We start from the raw sequence: 25,526 nt of genomic DNA on the forward strand, positions 1-25,526 counted from the left end.
TTTTTGTACTGACGAAATATTGCTTAGAGGTGTGTGAAACCCAGCGGGGGAGGACGGACAAAAGCACTTACACCGCGTTTCTTTATGCAGCGACACACTGGAACTGGTTTGTAATTGGCCAACTCTTCTCGTGACGTCATTTCGCTACACTCTCGCTGCATAAAGAAACGAAAGGATACTGTATATACCGGTGGAACCGTGAATTCGAATCACTTGTGAAACCTTTCCTTTCTGTGTAGGACTTCGTGTATAGATTTCAACGAAGAGATCGCCAACGAAGACTGACTGCATCGTCGCCACCATCAACCATTTTCAGACAACAGGTATCAATTCATTTCGTTTCTTTTATATATCTCTTATATCTATTTTCTTGGTTGTGAGGCATCGCGACTTTCTGAATTATGTCTTTTGCTGGCAGTACGATTTGTAACGAGGATGGCGATTTATAACTAGAACCTAGCCAACTCGAAATTAAAGTGTTTTTAACAACAGACTTTCCTCTACTTTTTTCTTGAATAGGAACAGTTTACGTAATTCAGGTTCGTAAATAAACGTCGAATTTAGGCTTTTTACATTATAAAAAGTTTAATTTTAAAATTTACGTAGGTAATTGAAGTGTGAGATTAGCAGTGGGCCAAATGACCACTTACTCTGCAACAGGTTGGTTCTCGGCTTGTCGGATGGCTAGGAGGGCAAAAATTTGAGTGGGGAGTGCGTCGGTAAGTCGGCAGGTGTCCTTCAGAGACAGGAGACAGGTTTAAAAACAAAACAAGCATTTATTTATATAACTAAGCTAGGATACATAAGTTATATGCGATTAAATAAATTCACTATACAAAAGGGACGCTCTAATAGCTTTACCTCTAGTCTGAGAGAGAGTTCACAAATCTCTAAAAAGTACAAATACCTCTATGCAGATATGTCTAATATGCGTTCGTTGAATATGTTCGTTAATGGCGATGGAAGTTCAAACAGCTGTGGTAGGTCGTATGTCCTTTCGGTCCGGAGTATGGAGACAAATATGGCACATCTACCAAGTATAACTTCCGAGGGATCGCCCTGAGCTTCCGGGGACTCGAGCTTTTATACGTTATTCGTGGGAAATGAGGCACGTGATCGACTTCAGTTNAGTTTCTGAATTATGTTTTTCTCTGGCAGTACGATTTGTAACGAGGATGGCGATTTATAACTAGTACCTAGCCAACTCGAAATTAAAGTGTTTTTAAGAACAGACTTTCCTCTACTTTTCCTTGAATAGGAACAGTTTACATAGTTCAGATTCGTAAATAAACGTTGAATTTAGGCTTTATACATTAGAAAAACTTTAATTTTAAAATTTACGTAGGTAATTGAAGTATATTAGACATAAGAATTGTTTTGTTGACAATAAGTTAATTTCCAATACACTTTTTAATTTTAGAATAAAGTAGAAATGGGTTTTGAAAAGTTTCGTGGTACTTACCCCGGACGGGATCCCTTAATGGACAGTTTGAGAAAGTTATTTTCTTTGCGCACAATGAGAACACATCCAGAGGTATGTATTTTAGTTTATTTATAAGATAATAATTGAAAAGTAACTTGCTACATTTTAAAATATTTATTAAACTCGATATTTATTCCTAAACATTTTTAAATGATCCAAGTAAAAAGAAAACGAGAATACTTTTTTTACTTGTCGTTAGAATGTATTAAAGTTATTTGCAGAAAATCGTTAAATTATGATAAACATATAAATATGTATTTAATAACTATATTAAACCATGCTTTTCACAATGCAGTCATAAAAGTAATTGTAAATAATCACATTGTGCAAGTGATGGGCAATCGATGCTCTTTTCTCTTATCAATTAATAGTATTTGGGACTTTTTAATATTAGTAACCGACGTTAATACTTTTTATTTTTCTAACACAAACTGGTAATAAACAATTAAATTTTAATTCGTATCGTAGTAACTCGTTAATGCTGTATTTCCTATATGATTAATTAGAGAAATATTTATGACAAATTGCTTGAATAAAAAGTAAATGACTTGTTTGATTTTTTACAGCTTGTTCCATTGGTTTTTATTACAGCAGCCGCTACGACTGGAATGGTCTCTTCGGTTTTATATCATTTATTTTACAACTTAGATGCAAGGTATGTGACGTTTCATAAAATGTCAAATTTTTACATTAAATGAATTGAACGTTTGTCTTTTAAATATACGAAATGTTTATTAGGTTAAATATATATATTTTTTATTCTTATGTCTTAATTTATATTTACTTTTGGCATTGATAATTAGAAATGTGTAGAATTATAAATTAAATAACGTATTTATTGTAATATAAAATTACAGATTTGTAAAAGGAGGCTATCCGAGATGGGAATTGGTGGATCCCGAGAAACCACAGAAGGTAGGATTTTAATATGGATTTTTATTTGTATTAATAAGTTTTATTTATTAACTGTATCAAAAGCAGTTTATTTAGAAAAGTCCTGTTATAGAAATAACAGGACTTTTCCTGTATAATAGCTACTTTATATATATTTAATATCAATTCTCTATTAAAAAAGTCATAGTTTCAAATACCACTTTTAGAGTATAAATTAGATTAACACGATAATTAGAAGATTGTAAGACCTACAATTTTCCTGTTGAAAAAATAATACGAATGAAAAAAGTGAATTAAAAATGTGAAAATTGTATTATTATTAAACAGATATTACGAACAAAATGACTTTTTAAAACTATCGAAAAATAAATTTTAATTAAACATATGTTTTGCAGCTGATTACGATCAAGCAAAAATGGGAACGAAATCCCCAATTGGATGAACTTCGCAAGATTATTGGGCCTTACAAACCAAAATAATTACATTGAAACAAATTAGAAATTTGTCAATTTTATCGACATTTGTTCGACTTATTTTGTACAGTTTTATCTGAATTTTCAACTGAATAATAAACATGTGATATTTTAATGCTTAAAAAATGTATGTAATAAATTAAATGTTTTGAATGTAAGTTTCTGAACTAATTATTAAATCGGATTTTTCAAGAATCATTTAAAATGAGTCTATAATACTATTATAGCTTTAAATGGTAAATGAAAATTACTATAAAAATAATAAATTATAATCACAAAAAATAATTTAAACATACATAAATTGTATTTAAAATGTACTATATTTCCTTATTTACTGTATTGCAATATACTAGAAATTGTATGTTAAGCATGACGAAATATTTTTTATGAAAATCTAGAGATTTAAAATTATGAAGAAATTGAAAACTACCTGCTAATATTTATTTTTTCAAATAAAGCAGTCCGCTGTTTGTTGTAACATAAAGAGCAACGAAAGAAAATTTCACTTGGAGAGGATAAAAATAGTAGAAGTTTTAGAGATTTCACTTGCATGCACATAAANTTGTTTGATTTTTTACAGCTTGTTCCATTGGTTTTTATTACAGCAGCCGCTACGACTGGAATGGTCTCTTCGGTTTTATATCATTTATTTTACAACTTAGATGCAAGGTATGTGACGTTTCATAAAATGTCAAATTTTTACATTAAATGAATTGAACGTTTGTCTTTTAACATACAAAATGTTTATTACTTTAAATATATATATTTTTTATTCTTACGTTTTAATTTATATTTACTTTTGACATTGTTGAATTGAATTGTTGAATTGAAATTGTTTATTGTCGTATAAGGCTTTCGCCTGTTACAGTGACGATAAACTTCTGGAATAGTCAAGGACTAAGAGGGAAATTATTTAAAACCTCAATGAGAGAATTTCTGGATTCAAATGAAATAATTGGATTTTTAGAAACCTGGATTATAAAATTTAGTGAAATAGAAAGAAAATATCTGGAACAAGACAATAATATAATAATTAGTAATGCTCAACGCAAAAATAAATTTGGACGTCCATCAGGTGGAATTCTACTATTAATTAAGAAAAAATTCGGTGATATATTCCTACAATATACAACGGACTACATCATTGCTGTTATAATAAAATTAGAGAATAAAATAAAAATGAGATGGACATACACATATATGGGAGTAATAGGAATATATATACCACCTTCTATTGAGAAGAAACCAATTCTAAATGAAGTACAAAAGGTCTTGGATAGATGGTCAAATCTGACACAAATGTGGATAATAGGTGGTGATTTAAATGCACGTATTAGTGAAATTACTGATACCATATTTTGTCAGACGTTTGAAAATTTAGTCAATAAGAGAATATCCAAAGATAAAGTGTTAAATACAGGGGGAAAAGCACTTCTAGAATTTATTGATAATAACCAACTAATAATTCTAAATGGTAGAATGAGAGGAGACACCCCTGCAGAAATTACTTTTGTCTCTCAAGTGGGAAATCTATAGTAGATTACATTATCTGCTCAGAAGAAATGATAAATTGTTGTAACTATTTGAAGGTTCTAGAAAACGACATTGCAGATCATTTTCCTATTCAGTTAGAGCTAATAATACATGAAAAAATATATATAATTATAAACAGAGTCATTCTATTAATCTGGAATTAAGACCATCATATAACAAACGGAAAATGTTAAATGAATTTGATGATATGATTGAAGAGATGTTAACATTAGAAAAAGAAAATGATCCAATAGAAAATTATCGAAATATTATAACTAAATTAGAGGAATATAGATACAAAAATTGTATACAACAAAATGGTAAAATATTCAAATGTGAATGGTATGATAGTACATGTTATGGCTACAAAATCAAAAAACAAAAGTGTTTACAAATCTTTAGAAGAACAAATACCAGTAAAGCACTAATGAATTATTTAAAATATAAAAAAATGTATAACAATCTAATTAAAGCCAAGAAAAAATTATATTTTTCAAAAATCAGTAAGAAACTATCAGAAGCTAATGATTCGAGAGTATTCTGGAAAATAATTAATAGTTTTCGAAAAAGAAAGTCAGGGTTGGAAAAACAGACTAGAGTAGAATACAATGCTTGGCTTAAATACTACAATAAATTCTCTGAGAATTATCAGAAAAATGCTTGTAAAAAATATATGGGTACTAAGACAAGACCAGAAATTCAGCAAGATGAGATAATCAAGATGGAAGAAGTACAGGAATGTATCAAAAATATTAAAGACAAATCAACTCCGGGATCGGACACAATACCGAATTCACTCATTAAAATGTTGCCAATAGAAATCATAAGATGTTTAGCTAGACAATTTAATCAATTTTACAGTAATAGTATAATACCGGCAAAGTGGAACGAAGTTATTTTTACTATGATATTTAAACAAGGGAACAAACAGGAACCAGCCAATTACAGACCAATAGCCCTGCTGTCTTGTCTACGGAAAGTGTTCACTGCAATATTAGCTAATAAATTTAATTACTGGACAGCGGTGAATAAATATAGAAATAATACACAATTTGCATTTGTAGAAGGGGGAGGTACTCAGACAGCCCTCTTTGTTTTGCTGTCATTAATTCAAATCCAGTTGCTGAAAAAAAGACATAAAGTGTTTGCCCTGTTTTTGAATCTGGAAAAAGCATACGATATGATTAGCATTACTGATCTACTTTTGACATTGATAATTATAAATGTATAGAATTATAAATTAAATAACGTATTTATTGTAATATAAAATTACAGATTTGTAAAAGGAGGATGTCCGAGATGGGAATTGGTGGATCCTGAGAAACCACAGAAGGTCGGATTTTTATTTGTATTAAAAAGTTTGATTTATTAACTCTATCAAAAGCAGTTTATTTAGAAAAGTCCTGTTATAGAAATAACAAGAGTTTTCCTGTATAATAGTTACTTTATATATACTTAATATCAATTCTCTTTTAAAAAGTCATAGTTTTAAATACCACTTTTAAAGTATAAATTAGAATAATACGATAATTAGAAGTGTGTAAGACCTACAATTTTCCTGTTGAAGAAATAATACGAATGAAAAAGTAAATTAAAAATCTGGAAATTGTATTATTATTAAACAGATATTATGAACAAAATGACTTTTTAAAACTATCGAAAAATAAATTTTGAGTCAAATTTAAATATAAATTTTAATTAAACATATATTTTGCAGCTGATTACGATCAACCAAAAATGGGAACGAATTCCGGAATTGGATGAACTTCGCAAGGTTATTGGGCCTTACAAACCAAAATAATTACATTGAAACAAATTAGAAATTTGTTCGACTTATTTTGTACAGTTTTTCTTTGAATTTTCAACCGAATAATAAAGATGTAATATTTTAATGTTTAAAAAATGTATGTAATAAATTAAATGTTTTGAATGTGAGTTTCTGAATGAATTATTAAATCGACTTTTTCAAGAATCATTTAAAATGAGTCTCTTATAGTTTTAATGGTAAATAAAAATTACTATAAAAATAATAAATTATAATTCATTTCTAGTTTATCATAAAATAGAATTTAAACATATATAAATTGTATTTAAAATGTACTTTTTTATTTACTGTAGTGCAATATAGGCCTAATTGAAATTCCCTTGTTAATCATCACGAAATACTTTTTATGAGAAACTAGATATTAAAAAATAGGAAGAGTAGAGATTTAAAGAAATTTAAAACTAGTTGCTAATATTTTATTTTTCAAATAAAGCAGTCTCTACTGTTTGTTGTAACATAAAGAGCAACGAAACAGAATTTCACCTGGAGTGGATAAAAATAGTAAGAGTTTTAGACATTTCACTTGCATACACATAAACAGATGATGTCCTTTATATTAAAATAATATTAAAATTTTTTAAAATAAAATTACTTTATCCACTACATTCTAAGTAAACACTCCATTGGAGGGATGGCGAATTTTTTTCAACTCGTGTGTCATATAGTAAACATATTCGTACTTAGCTTAAGTGCCGTGATGAAAAAGTTAATTATATTATAATAAATGTTTCTTATGAAGTGTTACTTAATTAACAGTTTTCCTCCCCCTGTTGATTTCATAACTTCCATTGAGATTTTAATTAAGAACAAAAGTTTCGTTCTGTGGAAAAATTAATGTAAGTTCTGTAATCTATAGGTACAATATGCTAGTTTGAATCAATTTATTTAATAATTATCAAAACTAAATGTTTCATTTTTAAGCCGTCCGGACCCGAGATAACTCGTACAAATTTAAATAATCGTACGTAACTATTCGTTACTGGAAATAATTTAAATAAAGCTTATTTGCATTCTATTGGATGTTGTTTATGACCTCAGCAAGTTTCGTAAATTTACACCCGATACAAATTTCTTTTTGGACCATTTTGTTGATCCTTATCTATAGAGATAGTATATCGAATCGAAAAAATCGTGATGTATTTTATTATTTAAGGTAACTGATAAATATCTATCTAGAAATACGTCTTACCCTGAGATTTGTATGAGAATGTCCCGCGAACGGCTACCGACAGCTGTTCTGAAGGACATTTATCTCGGTACACAGAAATGCGGCGCGTGTCACGTGATCCGTTGCAATTTTTGTTTCAAAATAATACATAATAAAGGAAATAAAATTTTATGCTAAAATTTTTTAGAAATGCATTTAATAAACTGGTGTATTAAAATTTTTAAAAATTTTTGTGGTTGTTTTTTGTGCTTTGCAGAAAAAACGAAATGTTAGGTTAATGAGGTTAAGCTTATCTATACTAATATTATAAAGAGGTAATGTTTGTAAGTTTGGATGTAGCGGGTAATCTCCGAAACTACTCATCCGATTTCGAAAATTCTTTCACGAACATTTACAGTGGAAGTTCAGGGTGAACATAGGCTGTATGTTATTCCGGTAAACATTCATATAAATTAAAAGATATCATCTAGGTTAAGGCTTTTATGTCCAACAGATGGCGCTACGAGTACGACGACCTAAGTTTGCGTTTCTGTAAGGATAAACTAAAGCAGGTCGTCTTCTATCTATCTATATAAATAAAACTGTAATGTTCGTTTGTTCCTACCGATTCCGTTGAAATTTTCATACAACGCTGCATTCCAATACGCACGTGTTTTTATATAATATATGTGTCGAAACTGCCCCCACTGAAGGGAGATAGACAGGATTAAGGCTTACCATAATGAACTCTGCTTCTATTTTTACTATTTTACATGCCGTTTTTTGCGTTTTTGATTACATTTTAATAGGGTACGTCAACAGAATATACACTAAAAAGGGATTTTTCGATATTCCCCCATGGGGAAAGTATTATACATTTATAATAGATACATCTTGAGCCACAAAACGCGTGGCTGGGTCTGCTAGTCATATAAGTATTACTGTGATAAAAAACATTTTTTGTATTTGTGTAAAAATACACATATAAAAGCTTATATGGTAAAACTTCTTTCCAACACCTGCTTGCAATTATCAAGTCTTAGAGGAAAAATAAGACGATTGTGTAGCCTAATTTTTTCTTATCTTTCTATATCGATTGTTCTGTACAAATTATTGAATATTTTCATGCAGTTAGTATTTTTTTCATTTTATTTTCATCTAAGCACATTTGATCTAATTATATTTATAAAACACAAATATACAATAATATTTACATGTTTCATTTTCGAAAAAATCTTAAAAGAAAAATAAATCAATATGTTTTATTTGCAGATTTTATAATGTAAATTAATTAATATGTAGTCTTCTGTACTAATTTGAATGCTTTCAATATGCTGTTAGTGTAATCGTTACAAAAAAAGTTGAATTTGCATAAATTTCAGCTTTTGTTATTCTGAACAACAACATTTGTCCGGATGCAATTTTATCCTAAGAAGCGATAAAAGCGAGGGATAGGACCCCGCCGAGTTTGACCTATCGACTCACAAGTTTCGCCATCACCCCACTGATGACGAGAAAGGCTTAAGTTTAAAATTTGAGCTCTCTAGACCCAGTGGTGTTCTTTGTCTAGTACCATCTGCACCGCCAAATGAATGAAAAAGAGAAAAGTTACGGCTTTTATGCAGATCTTTGCACTTTTCAACTGCTTATATATCTGCAAATCCTGTATAGAAAAGCCTGAAATTTTGCACGTTATCTAAGAAAACATGTATCTTTCGAACGAGATATTCACATTTACTACAGACGTTTAAAAGACGGAGAAATCGGCAATTTTGATTTCTGTATCAGTGAATTTTCCACTTGGCGCTGTGACTGCGTTACAGCAGAACGGCCTTTTTGCTACGGAATTGACTAATTCGGCGCCGTAAATGCGCGACAGCAGTTTTGTTTGTGAATTCCCGAACAAACACCTATTATATTGTCAAATTCATCGTATACTATTTAATTACTTTATCGTCCGTTTTTATATTAAAAATATTCACGTTATTGTAAACCTAAACGACGACAGGGTCGGAAATAAATATTGATAAAAGTAGAAACGTTTCAATAAATCTAAAATTGTGCAACTTTAATATTTATTTTGATAAATATGCAATCTTAAAAATTAAATTTCACATTAAAGTTTATTAAATATGAAAGTTTAAATACACTTCAGACAATTCGATGTACAAATTTAATTGTTGAAGTAATTTTAATTCTGGTTCGGACGTATACTGACCACAATGACAGTCGAACACCGGTTTAAATACAGTTTGAATGTCCGTACAGTATAAGTTGCCTTGTCCGTTTATAGACGATTAACAGAGTCTTTAAACTGGTAACATAATGTTTTGTTTTATGTTTTGCTTGTCACATTGCAGATAATCAGACTGTCGTTGTTCTATGGACTTTAATCTAATCGAAGTTGAACAAAACCAGTGCAGAAATGTCTGTCCGTCAATTCAAAGCGAAAAAAAACCAATCCGGGATGAAATGTCAAGTCCAGTAAATTAAGTCGTAGCCGGGTGAAACGTCATTTCCGGGTGACAAAGTCGTATTCGGGTAGCAGAGTCATATCCGGTGAAAAGTGACCTCGGAAGAGAAAATTTTCATTTTACGCAGCAGAAGAAGAGCCTTTTCCACCAAGGTTTCTTCTGCTTGACGGATGTTTCGACGATCACTTTGGACTCCCCTCGACACTCCACCGTCCATTCTGCAACTTCCGGGTACCGCAGTCCCAGGTAGTCGACCACAGTCGAGGCGCTATCGTCGGGAGTAATGACAACCACCCGTTTAGTGCACTCTCCGCTCTCCTCGACATCTTTCGGGAGCACCCGAATCACTGGAAACGAAGCGGAAGACGACGACGAGCCTTCTTCCTTCGCACCATCTGCCGAGGTGCGCCACTTCTTTAATTCCTTGAAATTATCCATTCTGCAAAAGAGAGAAACGACTATTATGAAAATCATTGATTTTGTTAATTTCATTTTATGTAAATTGTAAGATTTCTAATGAAAAAAATCATTTTGAAAATATCGTCTTAATTATAAGAAAAAGTCACAAATGAATATTATAATAAAATCTCTGTTAAATATGGTAATTTTAATGTTCGATATATAATTCGTTTTGAGAGCGATCAATTGTTACGGAAATAGAGATTAGTCGGAAAATTATTGGCACTAATTGTGATATTCGGCTTAACAATGTTCAAAAATACGTAAAATTAGAAACATCGTATTCTATACTTAAAGATAAAATCGACTCAAACGAAACGAAACTGAGAAAAACACTCGAAACGAGAAAATTTTGACAGCTCGAACTAAAAACCCAACCGTTCGCAATAACAATCAACGACCGCTGGCAACAATAAAACTACGACAATTTGTTAGTACACAGAGTTTTATTGTTGCGTTGCCACGTTAATGTGGACAAAAACCTAATAGTCTGGTGTTTTGTGATGATCATCTCGTTTAAAGATGAAAAAAAATTCGATTTTATCACCACCCGAAAAAGAATAAACCAAAATATTATATCCCTTTGTAATTCACGTGAGCGACAAGTTATAATCTATTAATAAAATTAAACTATTCTTAAATTAAGTGTCCGAAGTTTATAGATCGTAGGGACAGTTACGCTCTGAACTATAACAAAGATAATAAAATCTATTGTGTGATTTATATATTTTTACATTAAGAGAAAATTATAAATCTCATTCTAGATGTGTGAAGCCATTTGTTAGACAAAATAGAAGAGGAAGTAACTTACACTACAAATTCGATTTGTAATGCAAGTAGCTCCTGGGCTTCTGACAGTTAGAATCGTAACGCGAAGAATATCTGATGACTCCATTGTTCAGTCATGAGTGTAACTGATAACCGAATCTTAGGCACTGTTGCCCGCGCCCATTGCTGAATCTATATTCAAAATCGCCTGTCCAACTAGGCAAATTTTCATCGAAAACTAACTAGTTGCTAATATTTATTTTTTCAAATAAAGTAGTCTACTGTTTGTTGTAACATAAATAGCAACAAAAGAGAATTTCACTTGGAGTGAATAAAAGTAGTAGCAGTTTTAGAGATTTCACTTGCATACACATAAACAGATGATGTCCAGATGATGTCGGCCTTACTAGATGACTCCATAAACGCAGGAGAACCAAACAAGCAACCGAATTAGAGTCAGTTAGGGGTACCGATCAGAGCACGTGGCGAAGTCGACGACCTTTTTTCTCAAAAGTTATCTAACACGATAACTCGAAAAAAAACGACGAAAACTAAAGAAACTTGCAGATAAAACGTATATTACGGTCGCCTGTCCGATGTATAAAGATCATGGCGGATGGCCTAATGGATCGGCCAAACAGACTGCCGAAATTTAGCCAGTGACAGTCGTGTTATTTCACGAAATAAATAACGGAACGTCTTGAGTAATATATTATATGAGCCACGTTGAAATAGCGAAGATAACCACACAACGATCCCAAACCGGAAGTGCATGCAGTCGGAGTAAAAGTTGTCCGAATGCCGACCACGTAGACACGGTCGAAAGTGAAACGTAACTCTCGAAATATACAACCGAATTTAAAAATTAAAACGGTGTTTTAAAGTCCACCACTTCAGTTTTTAAACGTTATATAGTTGACTTACATAGGAAGTGTAGATCCGTAATAAAAGTAATCCAATGAAGAGCCGTTATCCTCAGCGAACTTTACAATCCGAGATGGCGGCGCCCTCACCGGCTGTCAATACCAAACAATTGTTGTCATAGACTTCGGAAAGATAAATGCTTGTAATGAAAGTCACTTAGCGTGCACGGGCGAAAGCCTGGGGCCATTCGCGCTACCAAGCTGTCTCGAATCTGTGAAATTATAACTGTGACTTATACCGACGTCCTATCTGTCTCTTTTCTCCGCTATCACCAAGCTATGAGTCACGTAATTGTAAAATGGGAAATCTACGACGGAAAAGTGACGAATCGAAAGTATCGTGAGCGCGTATTATGATGTATGCATAGGCATACATGGACTAGAGCGATAGAGGAAAGAGAAATGAAAAAGCAAAGACAAGCGCTTAAAACGAAGGATAGGCAAAGTCAGACCTTCAGATGTGCGACGATTCTCGAACGAAAAAAAAATATTTAACAATTTATTCTACTAAGTTCGGCTCTCACACACTTACACTTTAATTTAATTTAATTAATAAATGTGTTCAATTCTGTCAACTAAAATTTCTGTAACATTCTAGGCGTTACGAGTGAATTAACAAATTTTCAAAGTGTTCAGCATAGTAATGTAATATGATACGGTACTTTAAAAACACGATGAATCTGAACTAATTACCATTAAGTGATTTACCAATGGTGCACTCCATACANGCTCTCACACACTTACACTTTAATTTAATTTAATTAATAAATGTGTTCAATTCTGTCAACTAAAATTTCTGTAACATTCTAGGCGTTACGAGTGAATTAACAAATTTTCAAAGTGTTCAGCATAGTAATGTAATATGATACGGTACTTTAAAAACACGATGAATCTGAACTAATTACCATTAAGTGATTTACCAATGGTGCACTCCATACACCGCATTGTTCTTAACATTCTTCAGTTTTATATCCATTTTTCATCCGCCTCACTTATGGCCATATGTATATAATCAATTAATATCGTATTCTGAGCGTAACTAAAAAAGTGACTGAGTGATGTTTTCTGAAATTTTTTATTTACGTGTCTAACAACTGAATAGTGACTGGTTTTCCATATAACATCTTACTGGACTCATATTTTCCTTGNAAAAAAATCCTCGGGCAGATTTATTTTTGTTACAAAATGTTACCTTTACAGATTTCTAGCTCTGGACACTGTAGAAAAATCTAGAAATACAGTTTTGTATATCGTAATAATATTAGTAGTTGTCAGAGAGCTCTATAAAGTAGAGAAAAATCTGTAAATTTAAAAACTATAAACATAAATTTAAATTTCTCAAAAAATAAATTAAAAAATCTCAAAAGTCACTACTTTTGGCTGATTTGTCTGAGGTCTCCGCTCCGTTACCTCACTATGTCCCTCTAAAAGTCGCCACAGTTGGCAACACTGGTGAGCAGACATCTAGGGCAGTGTTCCGCAACCGGTGTGCCGCGGCACACTGATGTGCCGTCACATGGTGAAAGATGTGACGTGAACTTTTACATATTCTGTTAATTTCAAATTTTATTTATATATTTTTATCACAGTTGTTGTGTTTCTTATTTATGTATGTTGTATGTTCTTGTGTATGTATGGTGTTGTGTTTCTTATGTTATCTTTTGTATGTTTATCATTCTCTGCCGCAACACTGATGAAATAAGATGATGTTCGTTTATTCTTTATTACAAGCCACCCATTTTTATGTATTCTAATAAATTATATGTAAAGAAAATTTACTCACAGATGTTGGTGTCTGTTTAATAACAATAATAATAGGTTAGTGGCATTATGTAATTCTAGTAAGAGTATCATATCATACGTTTTTGAGGGGAATAACATTTTGGTGTGCCGTGTTGAGTCATGGGTGTGCCGCAAGTAGAAAAAGGTTGCGGAACACTGATCTAGGGTCTAAGTAAGGAGAAATGTAATCGCCAAACTGCGCTGTAGAAAGGCAGAAAAATTTAAAATTCAAAAATATAATTTCTTGTGAACAGCAGTTTGGGCCCCCCTTCCAAGTGGGCCCTGTGCGGGTGCACCTGTTGCACCTGCCTAGTTACGGCTCTGGTTCTTGTATATTGTCAGGAGTAAAGATGGATAGTAATAGAAAAAGCAAAACTTGAATTGAATTCCAAATTGAAATTCCAAAATCACACAGGAGTACGATACAAGTTTTAATCCATTCCCACGTGAAAACAGATGATTATTCAGAAATCAGAATTCGGAAAACTCATAAGTGTAATTGATGGAGAGTTAATTCGACTATTAAGAATTGGCAAAAAAGGTTCCCGATTGTCCAACTTTACATGAATAAATTATGTTGTAGATTTTACAAGATTTTTCCTTAAAGTTTAAATGACAGTAATTTTTGCATGACAATGTGTTCATTTATGTTCATTTGATATTTTACTTGTGATTAAACGAAATAAAATTAGAATTGTATTAATAAATCTAATTTTCTTTATTTTGATCTTTAAAGTCGCACCTCATCCTATATGCGAGTAAATATTGTAATTATAGGAATTCAGCAAGAAAAATACAGTTTAAACTTTAAAAAACCTGAATTCGGTTTGAACATTCATATTTATAACTTCTAAAAATTAAAATTTAATATATTATTGATTTTGTTATAATTTAAAATTAATTATATTTAATAGATGAAGTTTCCTCAGCTGAAAAGACTTATTCAAAGAATTACTTTCTGTGTTCCTGTGGCTGTTGCATTTCTTGACTGTGTAGCTTATGTAGCAAGAGTTGAAGGAATATCAATGCAGGTAAGATATCTAAATATGCAAAGAAAACTTTTTTGTATAATATAGTTTAATAAATTTATTATACTATATTGTAACATGTAAACTTTGAAAATTTATTACATTGAAAAAGATGTTAAATCTAAAAACATTTTAAGTAATTAGACATACAGTATTATAATAGATAAAATTTGACTTTTTATAAAATGTGAACTTAAATTTCTGATATTCAGTATTTTTCATTACAGTTGATCTAATTCAATGACTGATTCAGTTTAATTGGTAAAAATAATGGAAATTAATAGAGTACAATACCATGAAGATATTCATAAATCAATATAATGTGATAATAAATTATTGATTTTTATTAACACAAACAACATATATTAACTATTCAAAAAATAATGCTTAATTTGTAGCATTATCAGAAATAAATTTGACTTATTATTATATTATAAATGAAAATTAAAGCTAGATTCTTAATTTTTGCATAATGTACTGTACACACAAAATAGTGCTTTTTGAAATGATTGATTATGTTTCAATGTATTCTAATATAGATTTTGTCAATTGAGAGAAAATAGTTATTCTGTACATTATTTGAAAATACGGATTTGATCTAACTCAGGGGTCGCCAAACTTTTTTAACCATCGACCCCCAATCACTTTCCAAAGCCTCACATTGACCCCCACCGTAAAGTTTTATTACAAGTGAATATGTATGAGCGAAAAAAAAAAAAAAAACGTGGGTTGTGGTCTCTGTCTAAGAAAAAAAAAAAAAGGTTGTGAACCCCTTATCCTCATCGACCCCCTAATCGACCCCTTAGCCGCATCGACCCCCCAATGATGTTGCATTGACCCCTGGGGGTCCATATCGACCACTTTGGCAACCCCTGATCTAACTGAAAATATTTAAGTATAAATTGGTTATTCCACTCATTAAATAGGTAATAAAACAGATTTGATAGAAATTCATATTAAGAAAATTCTAATATAATATTAATATATTTGTAGATATAATTATAAAGAGTTTATATATAGCATTTATTATTATTTTTATTTTTTCCATTCAGTTGAAATTAACACTTCAAATGATAAAGTGTAAGTTGATGTTAAATTGACCCATTAATTCAAATATTTTGTATATTTTAATTATATTGTAAATAAGAGATAGGTCTACTTTAAATGAGATGTATTTAATTTATATAAGTACAGTAAAAGCTTGATATTACAGACCTCACATTATGGCTTATGTAGGTCTGACAGAAAGTATAGGAAAATTATAAGAAAATTCATTTGCTGTAACAAACTTCTGCTAGTCTGTTATTGAGATCTATTCTATCATGATTCTACTGTATAGTAATGGATTTTCATTATTATGGACTCAGTGACGTGCAGTGACATTTGATGATAGGGAAGCTGTGTTTCTGTAAGAAGCCAACATCCAGGGGCAATCAGTCAATTGCGTGTCAGTGATGGTCTAGGGTCCATTCGTATCGTTTATTCGATAAGCCAGTATAAACCGTAGACTTCTCTAAATGCATTTTTAATATCACTATTACATTCCGAATCACTAGCCACGATATAAGGGCCAGGACTGTGGAGTCGGAGTCGTGGAGTTTTGGTGTTTTAGCCGGAGTCGGATGGTAAGGAAGAGTCGGAGTTGGAGTCGGTAGATTTTTACGCGACTCCACAGCCCTGATAAGGGCTACAATTAAAAGTAAAATAATAAAAACTTACTTGGTGAAATAAAATGTGTGGTGGATGTACCTGTACATACCTGGTACAAAACATTCTTCAGTTGTATGAATATACTTTTAAAGAAAATTATAATTAAATATAGCTTTGTAAAGAAACGTACGTAAAAATAACATAAAATATCCTTTACTTTTTAAATCTTAAAACAATGCACTTAGTCAAATAGCTCCCTACGAGTGGCTAATGGATGCAATTGAAGACGGTTGTAGAGCGTGCATATACGCGGACTGCCAAATCCCCAGGGTGCCGATACTGGTCAATGTCAAATACCTCTTTTGTTGCATCACTAGTATACCTCAAAGGACGCGACAGGGCTGTTGCAGATTTTAAATGTTTCTCAACCATAGCTGTAAAAATCTAAATATGTTAAACTTAATAGTCATTTGTTTTCTAACTAATTCGTTTTAGGACCAGATGTTGTCCTCAGAAATTTCCAAAATTTACAACTTTTCGGTCACTCTCATTGAACTGGAAAAATTTCTGTCTTTATTACATTAATAATACGAAGAAATCAGTCTCCACTGTACTCAGCTAGAGATGGTTCGGTTAAGCTTTTGTTTAAGTAAAATTTCGGCTCTTTCATCAGGGTTTTGTTTATGTCCCCAATTCCCTAATTGCTTAATTATTTAACCACTTCTTAAGTAGAAATAAGTTGAAACCAGTTACTTTGTACTCGAATATTTGTAGTCTCGGGAAAAAAGTGGAAAGACAAATTTTCATGACAAACAAATACATAAATCGTAAATTTAAGGAAAATAAATTCTAGAGCTTTTTCTGTACCTCATGCATCTCTCTCATTCATTAAATATACTTGTAAATGATGCTGTCAAAATAACAGTTAATTTTTTAACATTATACAAGAATTGTACATGCTTTTTTCTACATCCCCTTAAAGATGGGATATACAAAATTGTAATATCACTGGTTTAATATTGAAATCCGTGAGTAATATAAAATCGGAGAGCGGAATAAAAATATCAAATATTTTAATGGATTTTTTAAACTCCTGTCAACTATACAGAACTATCATAAAAACATACCAGTAAATTCTTATTGGTTGGGTTATAAATCTACTCTTGATTCACGTAATCGGGCGAGGGCAGCCAAAGGCCACATATCTAGCAGGCAGGCAGGCAACTAACAGCCCAGAACCAGTCCTGGATAGAATTGGATGGGGTATATGTGTAGCATCTACCCAAGGTCCTAGGCTTCAACCAGCTAAACCAGGTGAGGTTGGTGCTCTGTAAAGTGCATGCGCGAATCTGGCTTTTTAGATGCTGACAATACAGCGCTTCCACTCCATCACTAATATTCGAATATACAATAGCAGTCTTATTTTTTTTTTTTTTCACATGTAGTATAGAAATTTGTAATAAGATATTTATACATAATGCGGTTATAATAAAATATTGTGCGATTATTTTCACATAATTAAAATTATTAGGTATTTATTTTTTAGAAAATACAAAGGAAGTGGCGCATCCGCTGCTTCCAATGACGGCACGCCACTGTATGGACTTTCATTATAACAGACCAATTTCTTCAGTCCTGTAGTGGTTTGTTATATTGAACTTTTACTGTATAGCATTTCAATAATCAAATAACATCTATGTTCCATAAAAATGGTTTAGTTGGGCAAACTGCAGTTGCAAGATGGAGTGTAAGTACATATAAAGCAGTTTCTGTAACATTTTACCAATACCAGAGTGATTGATTGTGCATTTCCTTCTGCCTGCTCTCTGGCTCTTAATCTGTGTGATTTTTGCTTATAGGGATACTTAAAAAATTTGATTTATTGATGAAATTCTGCAAATTTGGCAGCCTTGGAAGAAACTATCACACTGCCTATGAGAAACATTACAGATGATCAACTACAGTCAGCTGTTGAACACATTATCATTGTCTCAAGTTTTATATTTCTAGAATAGGGACTACATTGAGCAGTACCTCCTGCATTTAAGGTCTTGGTATAGCATGAATGTCTTATAAAAATAAAATGTTTGTTGCTTACAGTGGAAAAACTACCATAATGAGTTTTGGTACTTTTTTTATGTGATGTCTTTTGCATATTCTGAATTGATGACATTCCAATGTTTTTCATTCTACTTCTCATTAGCTTTTGTAAAGTGTTTGATTTTTGAATAGCAAGTCTGAAGGTCATTAAATATAACCTAAAAAGTTAGTTTAATAAACATCAACTGTTTTGTCCTATACAAGGCAGTATATGGTTAATTGAGTGATCTACTGAAGCAGTTATTTTATGAATTATTTAGGAACTCTAATTATGAACATAAACTTTCAAAAAAATTAAATGGTTAAATCATTAAGAACTTTCAAAAAATTAAATTATTAGTATTACTATCCATTTTAACAGAATCTGTAAAATAAAACATTATTACAATGTTGTATTGCAGTTTTATATGGATTTTTCTCAATTATATAACAATGTAAATAAGTGACATTAACATGTGAACAAAGTTCGGTTAACATGTCAACTTTTATGACTTACCACAAAATATTGAGATTTTGAAAATTAATGCAATATTTTTATTATTAAAATATGAAGTAAATTTTTACAAACGCTTGGAGGATCATCTGGTTGCCATGTAACCCGCGTTGTCGCCGTAGTCTATGAACGTCAGCTTGGGGGAGTGGACGTTAGCCGTGGCCGGATACTTGGTTCCAGCGATGTCGATCTCGAAAGTGTTTTTCGTCACGTAATCGCCAGTTACCGTTTCCGCAACTCCTTCGTCGTTCACTTTGGTGACGAAACCCAGGCACACCTGAAATGTTTACCCATAGGTTTGACTTCCGTATTCGACGGTAAGGGACATCCGTAAACAACGTCCACACTGGATGGGGAGGGTTTTACGGAAACTGGGACGAGAGGGGAGGAGTAAAAATTTCGAGAAAAATGTGGACGTAATTTACGGACGGCCCCTAATCCGTCGGCTCCGGCTTACCTGTTTTCCCAGAGTNAGTATTACTATCCATTTTAACAGAATCTGTAAAATAAAACATTATTACAATGTTGTATTGCAGTTTTATATGGATTTTTCTCAATTATATAACAATGTAAATAAGTGACATTAACATGTGAACAAAGTTCGGTTAACATGTCAACTTTTATGACTTACCACAAAATATTGAGATTTTGAAAATTAATGCAATATTTTTATTATTAAAATATGAAGTATAAAGTATTATTGAAATCCAATAATACTTTAATGAAAAAGTTTAATCCTTTCTTGAGTCAACATCAATTGAAAAATAACATTTTGTATAGAATACAAAATGTACAAAAATTTAACATTTGAAACGTATTTTTAAATTAAATTTTTTATATTCTGTTTCAGTTTTTATTTTTAAGTTGATATTTATTCAAAAAAAGAATTGATTACAATCTTATTCAAATTTATTTTGTTCCTGTAAAGCATAAAGTGATACAACTTGGATTGTAAATATTTTAACATTACTAAGATCTTATAGTAACATTCATTTTTACATAAACAAGACAGTTGTAAACAATATATTAGGACTAGTAACCAAATATATAAAACATTTATTCAACTTTATTATAAAACTCTATAGTTTAAAATTACAATTGTTATAAATATTAACAAAAATTTACTTCAATAATGTATAGCTGTAGATCTAGGGATTTCCAACAAGGTCAATATAGACTCCTGGGAGTCAATGGAATTTTAAAAAAATTATTGGAAAAATCAAATATTTGTACTTTTTCAAGAATTTCAAATAATTTTCAAATAAGAATAATAACAATTATGTAGGAAATTCATTAAATGATTTAATAATTTACTTGATGTATTATGCAAAATCTTGGAAAATAACAAAAAGTTTAATGGAGTCAATTGAAAAGGATATTTTCCGTATGGGATCAATGCAAGGAAAAGGTTGTGAACACCTGCTGTAGATTTTAAAAATTGATTGGTTTTATGTATACCAATATTCTAATCAAAGAGGGAACCCAAGTTCTGAAATGCATTTTAGTTAATATTTGTAACAATTGTAATTTTAAACTATAGAGTTTTATGATAACTAAAGTTGAATAAATGTTTTATATATTTGATTGCTGGTCCTAATATATTGTTTAGACTGTTTTGTTTATATAAAAATGAATTTGTTAAATAATATTAATGTAAAAGCAAAAAAGCAGTGTTATTAATTTTTGTAGATTTTTTCACTTTCATACTGTTACTATTTTGAAACTAAACAGTACTTCACTTATAATAATCTTATTTATTCTTCATATTTAAAATATGTTATTGTATATGAAAAATTATAATTGTATTCAGAAAGGAAACACCATGCACCTGACTAATTTTTATTTTTACTATTGGTTGTCTTTTTAAGATATTTATTGAAGATGTCTGAAACGACCAACACACAGAATATTTTGATATTTGTATTTGTATCAAAATCATTTATTTTTTTCTTAATTTAATCATCATTAAACAAAGATTATTTAGATATATTGAAAGAATGTATTTAACATCTAAAGCAGGGGTGTCCAACCTTTTTGTTCCTCTGGGCCACATTGAAAGAAGTCATGGAGTTTTGGGCCACAAGTATATATAATATATTTGTGACCCAATCCTTAAATATACAAGTATATTTAAGGATTAACAAGTCTAGATTATAGTAATAAGTATTAAAACTTTATCATAAAAAAAAATTACTTCTACAGACACTTTCAATTTTTACTTAGAAAGAAATAAATTCATTTATTATAAAGGAGACAAACAAAAATTTATTTGAAAAACACAAATATTTGTTTTATTTGGGCCTCTAATTAATAAAAAAAATGACACAACACCATTTTAAAGTGCATTTTTATTCGACTAATATATTTATAAATAATATGTAGCCCAGAAAGTAGCCAATGCACCAAATGATAATTTTTATGCCAAACTAAAAAAAGGGTAGCCAAATTTGGCGCAAAGTACCCAAATATTGCAACACTGGAAGGAATACTAAATAATGTTGGAGTTGGAACTCAAAGGATTATAGACCCAAATTTGAGAAAAGGAGAGAAAGGCCAAAAGATAAAAAGTAATAAGAAAGGTTGGAAAGTTAAGGGTCAATATTTGCATAACAGAAGGTCTATTTAACCTTTCTCACTACTTTTTATCTTTTGGCCCTTTCTCTCCTTTTCTCAAATTTGGGTCTATAATCCTTTGCATCACAACTTCAGCTTTATTTAGTATTCCTTCATCATCCACACATCTCCAAGTATTTGAAAATATTTCCTTTTCATTCAAAAATAAAATATATATAAAAGTTTATGGCTTTGTAAAACTTCTTTTTTGAGTTTATGCCGTTGAAATAAAAAAATAAAACAATTTGTCAGTTTTGTTTACACGTTTATTGGGCTGCATTGGAACTTGCCTTGGGCCGTGGGTTGGACACCCCTGATCTAAACTGATTTTATAAACTTTTTAAAGACTTTTTAATAATTTATTTATGTTGAAATATGTTAAATTCAAATATATTAAATTGTATATTATTGGAATTTTGTCTACTGTATGTAGAAAATGTCAAAACACTATATTTTTAATTATATGAAATGCAAGATTATTTTATTTTATTCTCTTTGAACAGTAAATGGTTTTATCTGATACTACATCAATTATATATAAAAAATGATGATATTTTAATATATTTTTAAGAAAATATTTAACAGTAATAATGCAAAGCAATTTTAAAATTTAATTCTAATATTAAATTGACTCCAAAACAAGGATTCTGTTTTTTTTTTAAATTTATTAGAGAGTATTAGTTGTGTTCATTCTAAAACTAACATGGCAGTTTGAATATATAAAATGTAATAAATTTAAAATTTGTAACTTTCCAATATTTGAATAAGATTGTATAATTGGATTTATATTAGTAAAGGTTTAATATTCAGTTCAATTTTTATTTTAATTTGTTTTACTGTACAAGTATTTTTTTTATTACTTAAATTAATCTCTTTAATTTAATTTAAACATAATTTGTAATAAAATATCTTATTTAATTAACTTTATTTAACATTAAGAAATTGCAATTATAAAATTTCCAATAAATAATAATTTTTTTGTTTTTATTTTTGGAAATTGAATTTTATCTGAATTATTGCTTATAAAAATTTACTTTTCTAATTGCATAAGATTTGTTATTTTCACTTTTACTAGAAACATCCGAGATATATATTATTTATTTCAATTAACATTTTTTTTTTTTTAGACAAGACAGTTTTCAAATAATTGTTTAATTTAATTCAAAGATTTATATTTCTTACTGTTAGGGATTAGTAAGACAATATAATATAATTTAAAATGAATAACTAGATTTAATCTCACTTGATAAATTATATAATTTTTTGTTTTATTAATCAATGACTATTCAAGGATATTTTTGGAGTTTCTTTCAAATACATTTAATTCATGAGTACATCATTACTTTTATAATATGAAAGCAGTATCATTTTAAATTCTTTTTTGAGATATTTTTAAAGAAATTTATATTGAGATAAGTTTTATCCTCAGAAGTAATAAAATTAAAAATGAAGATAACTAGTTTTAAAAAGTTTTCTGTAAATATGTCAATTTTATTTAAGTTTTGTAAAAATCAAATTTAATGAAGAAACTTTTGTGAATGTTGAAAGTTTTGTCATGTTGAATTCATGTTAAAGTTTCTGTTCTGTGTTAACAAACAATTATCACAGTTTTTTCTTTTATAAAAAATAGATTAGGATTCCATCTGTATAAGCTTTTTCTTTTGAAAACTCTTATACAGATGGAATCCTGATCTAATACATTCTGAAATAATGAAATTTTCAGAGTGCATTGCACTCTCTAACCTTATTTATAAACTTCTATAGTTTATTTCAATATTTGTTTTGTTGTAATACATAAATAAACTGTAATTAGATAATATTAAAATTTTAACAATGGTATATCTTTGCTAATTTTATTCTTCAGAAAAGTTTTTGCAACTAAACATTATTTAGAATTGGAGATTTCAAGACTTAATATGATCTTTTATATACAGTACAATGAATTTTTCTTTCTGAAAAATGTCTATTATATATCAATAAAAAAGAATATGTTTACAACTATTTTGATTTCTTTTCTACTTAAATGATTTTTACTTTTACTTGATTTTTTAAAAATTTTTTCTTAACTATTTTGATATATTGTTTTTTAATAATATTTGTCATGAATAGTTAGATTTTTCTTCTTAATTTTTAATTTGCAGAAATGAGTAATCATTTTCATTACATTATTTTTAATTTAGTTATTAGCATTTAGTTATTTAATTATTTTTATCCTAACCATAGTAGAAATATTTTTGTCTTTCCACTACTAAAAATATTGCTAATTTATTAACTTAATAAGAAATAAATAAAGCTATAGATGTGGCATAAATAAATAAAAATGCTACTAACACTAGTATAATTGTTTTAGTATAGATTTAACAATTCTATATTTGTTTTTGAACTGATATGATGAGATCAAATCGATCTAAAAAATTTCTAACAATATTTATGGGTTCATAAGAAAAGCATTTATGTTTTTTAAATGCTAACAAAATATATTATTTTTACTCACTTTAATCTGTTGCTATTTGAAAATTTTTCTTACTATATTTATAGAAATGCTGAGAAAATATATTTTATAATTAATTTACAGTTTATTTTTTATAAACTGTAAATGAATTATAAAATAATACCAGGAAAATTATGCAATACATTGCTAAAATTTTTATTTCAGTAATGTGTTGCATAACTTTCCTGGCAAAACAGTTAAAATTATATGTGGCAGCACTTGCTATGAGATTTTATTTAAAAAACTTTTATATTATTACTACAAAATTGTAAAAACTTAATGATGGAAATAGAGATGAGTTTTTTATTAAAAAAATTATAAATACTAATAACAAGTAAAATCTTCATTAAGTTCAACCCCACTTAAGATTCAACACCTGCCTCCCCTCTATCTTCCCACCCCCTTGACCTTTAATCACCAAAATTCAATAACATCAATGCCTCTAATACACAAACCTTTGCAAAATTTCAAAAAATTTTTAACAAAAAGTACAGTGGTTATTAAGTAAGCTTCAAAGTGTGTAGACAAAATTGTGCCCCTGCACTAACACAAACATCCATACATTCAGGAAAAAAACTCAACCTTTTTTTGTTTTAAGACTCCAAGTCAAAAAATTAAAAATCTTGGAGGGTAATTTTTTTGACTGATTGCAATACTTTCCATCTGTTATGTAACAGCTGGAAAAGTAAAATTACATGTCCCTTATTATGACTATAATTTACAGGATATTAAACAAAAATTTTTTTATAATACTAAATATGTTTTATATATACAAGATATTAAATATTTCTATTTTAATTAAAATTGAAACATTTGTTTTTTACAAACATTTTAATTTTAAAATACATTATTATAGTTAGTTGTATTTATTTAAGATTTAAAAAAATACTTGTATAAGAATGATAATTATGAATACAGTAGAGCGTCGTTTATCCGAACCAATTGGGGACTGGGGTGGTTCGGATCAAGGTCTTAGATTATCAGGTTGCCTCATAGAGAAGAAACGCTTCTCATTGGTTGCTTATTTGACGTCACTCGTAGTCGAAAACGAAACATCTTACTATGTCCTTATGGTAGAAACGTTACCGATCAGAGGCTCGAAGCTTTAATTACACGCTAATATTTTATTAATTACGATACTTACTTAATTAAATAAAAATAAAAATTGATTATAAATAAGAAAAATCCGGAATATTGAGCAAATCTTCGTAATTTTTACGTGTAAAGTTGAAGTTAAAATGAGTTTTTCTACTTTGTAAATGAAATCTATTTTATGATTTTATAACAACAATAGCTTCTTAAAAAGATTAATTTTGGTAAATCCTACGTAGGTGATTTATATATAAGTAAATTAATTTAATTTCTATCGTCAAACTACTATATTTTTTTT

At 29.7% G+C, this 25,526-nt stretch overlaps 2 protein-coding genes across 2 annotated transcripts in view; both read left to right on the plus strand.

The window, feature by feature from the left end:
- Positions 1–241: 241 nt before the first annotated feature.
- On the plus strand, positions 242–2,952 carry LOC111625308 (normal mucosa of esophagus-specific gene 1 protein-like). Its single transcript, XM_023368433.1, has 5 exons — positions 242–323; positions 1,421–1,534; positions 2,050–2,138; positions 2,341–2,398; positions 2,773–2,952. The coding sequence occupies exons 2-5, from the start codon at positions 1,433–1,435 to the stop codon at positions 2,854–2,856; spliced, it is 333 nt and encodes a 110-aa protein (XP_023224201.1). The 5' UTR covers positions 242–323; positions 1,421–1,432; the 3' UTR covers positions 2,857–2,952.
- An 11,709-nt stretch (positions 2,953–14,661) lies between these two features.
- Positions 14,662–25,526, plus strand: part of LOC111625287 (mitochondrial inner membrane protease subunit 2-like) — a 26,886-nt gene continuing 16,021 nt past the window's right edge. Inside the window, exon 1 of the mRNA XM_023368392.1 lies at positions 14,662–14,792. Within this exon, the coding sequence (XP_023224160.1) occupies positions 14,676–14,792 (117 nt within the window). The 5' untranslated portion in view covers positions 14,662–14,675. The remainder of the gene's footprint in view (positions 14,793–25,526) is intronic.

The sequence above is a fragment of the Centruroides sculpturatus genome, unplaced genomic scaffold (genome assembly GCF_000671375.1).
Source record: "Centruroides sculpturatus isolate CEXI.00-Female unplaced genomic scaffold, Cexi_2.0 scaffold303, whole genome shotgun sequence".
Lineage (NCBI taxonomy): Eukaryota > Metazoa > Arthropoda > Arachnida > Scorpiones > Buthidae > Centruroides > Centruroides sculpturatus.

Bases quoted from the DNA above. Each gene is read 5' to 3' on its own strand.
- LOC111625308 (XM_023368433.1), top strand. From the start codon at position 1,433: ATGGGTTTTGAAAAGTTTCGTGGTACTTACCCCGGACGGGATCCCTTA. The intron at 1,535-2,049 runs GTATGTATTTTA...GATTTTTTACAG, and splicing joins CAATGAGAACACATCCAGAG to CTTGTTCCATTGGTTTTTAT. The intron at 2,399-2,772 runs GTAGGATTTTAA...TATGTTTTGCAG, and splicing joins ATCCCGAGAAACCACAGAAG to CTGATTACGATCAAGCAAAA.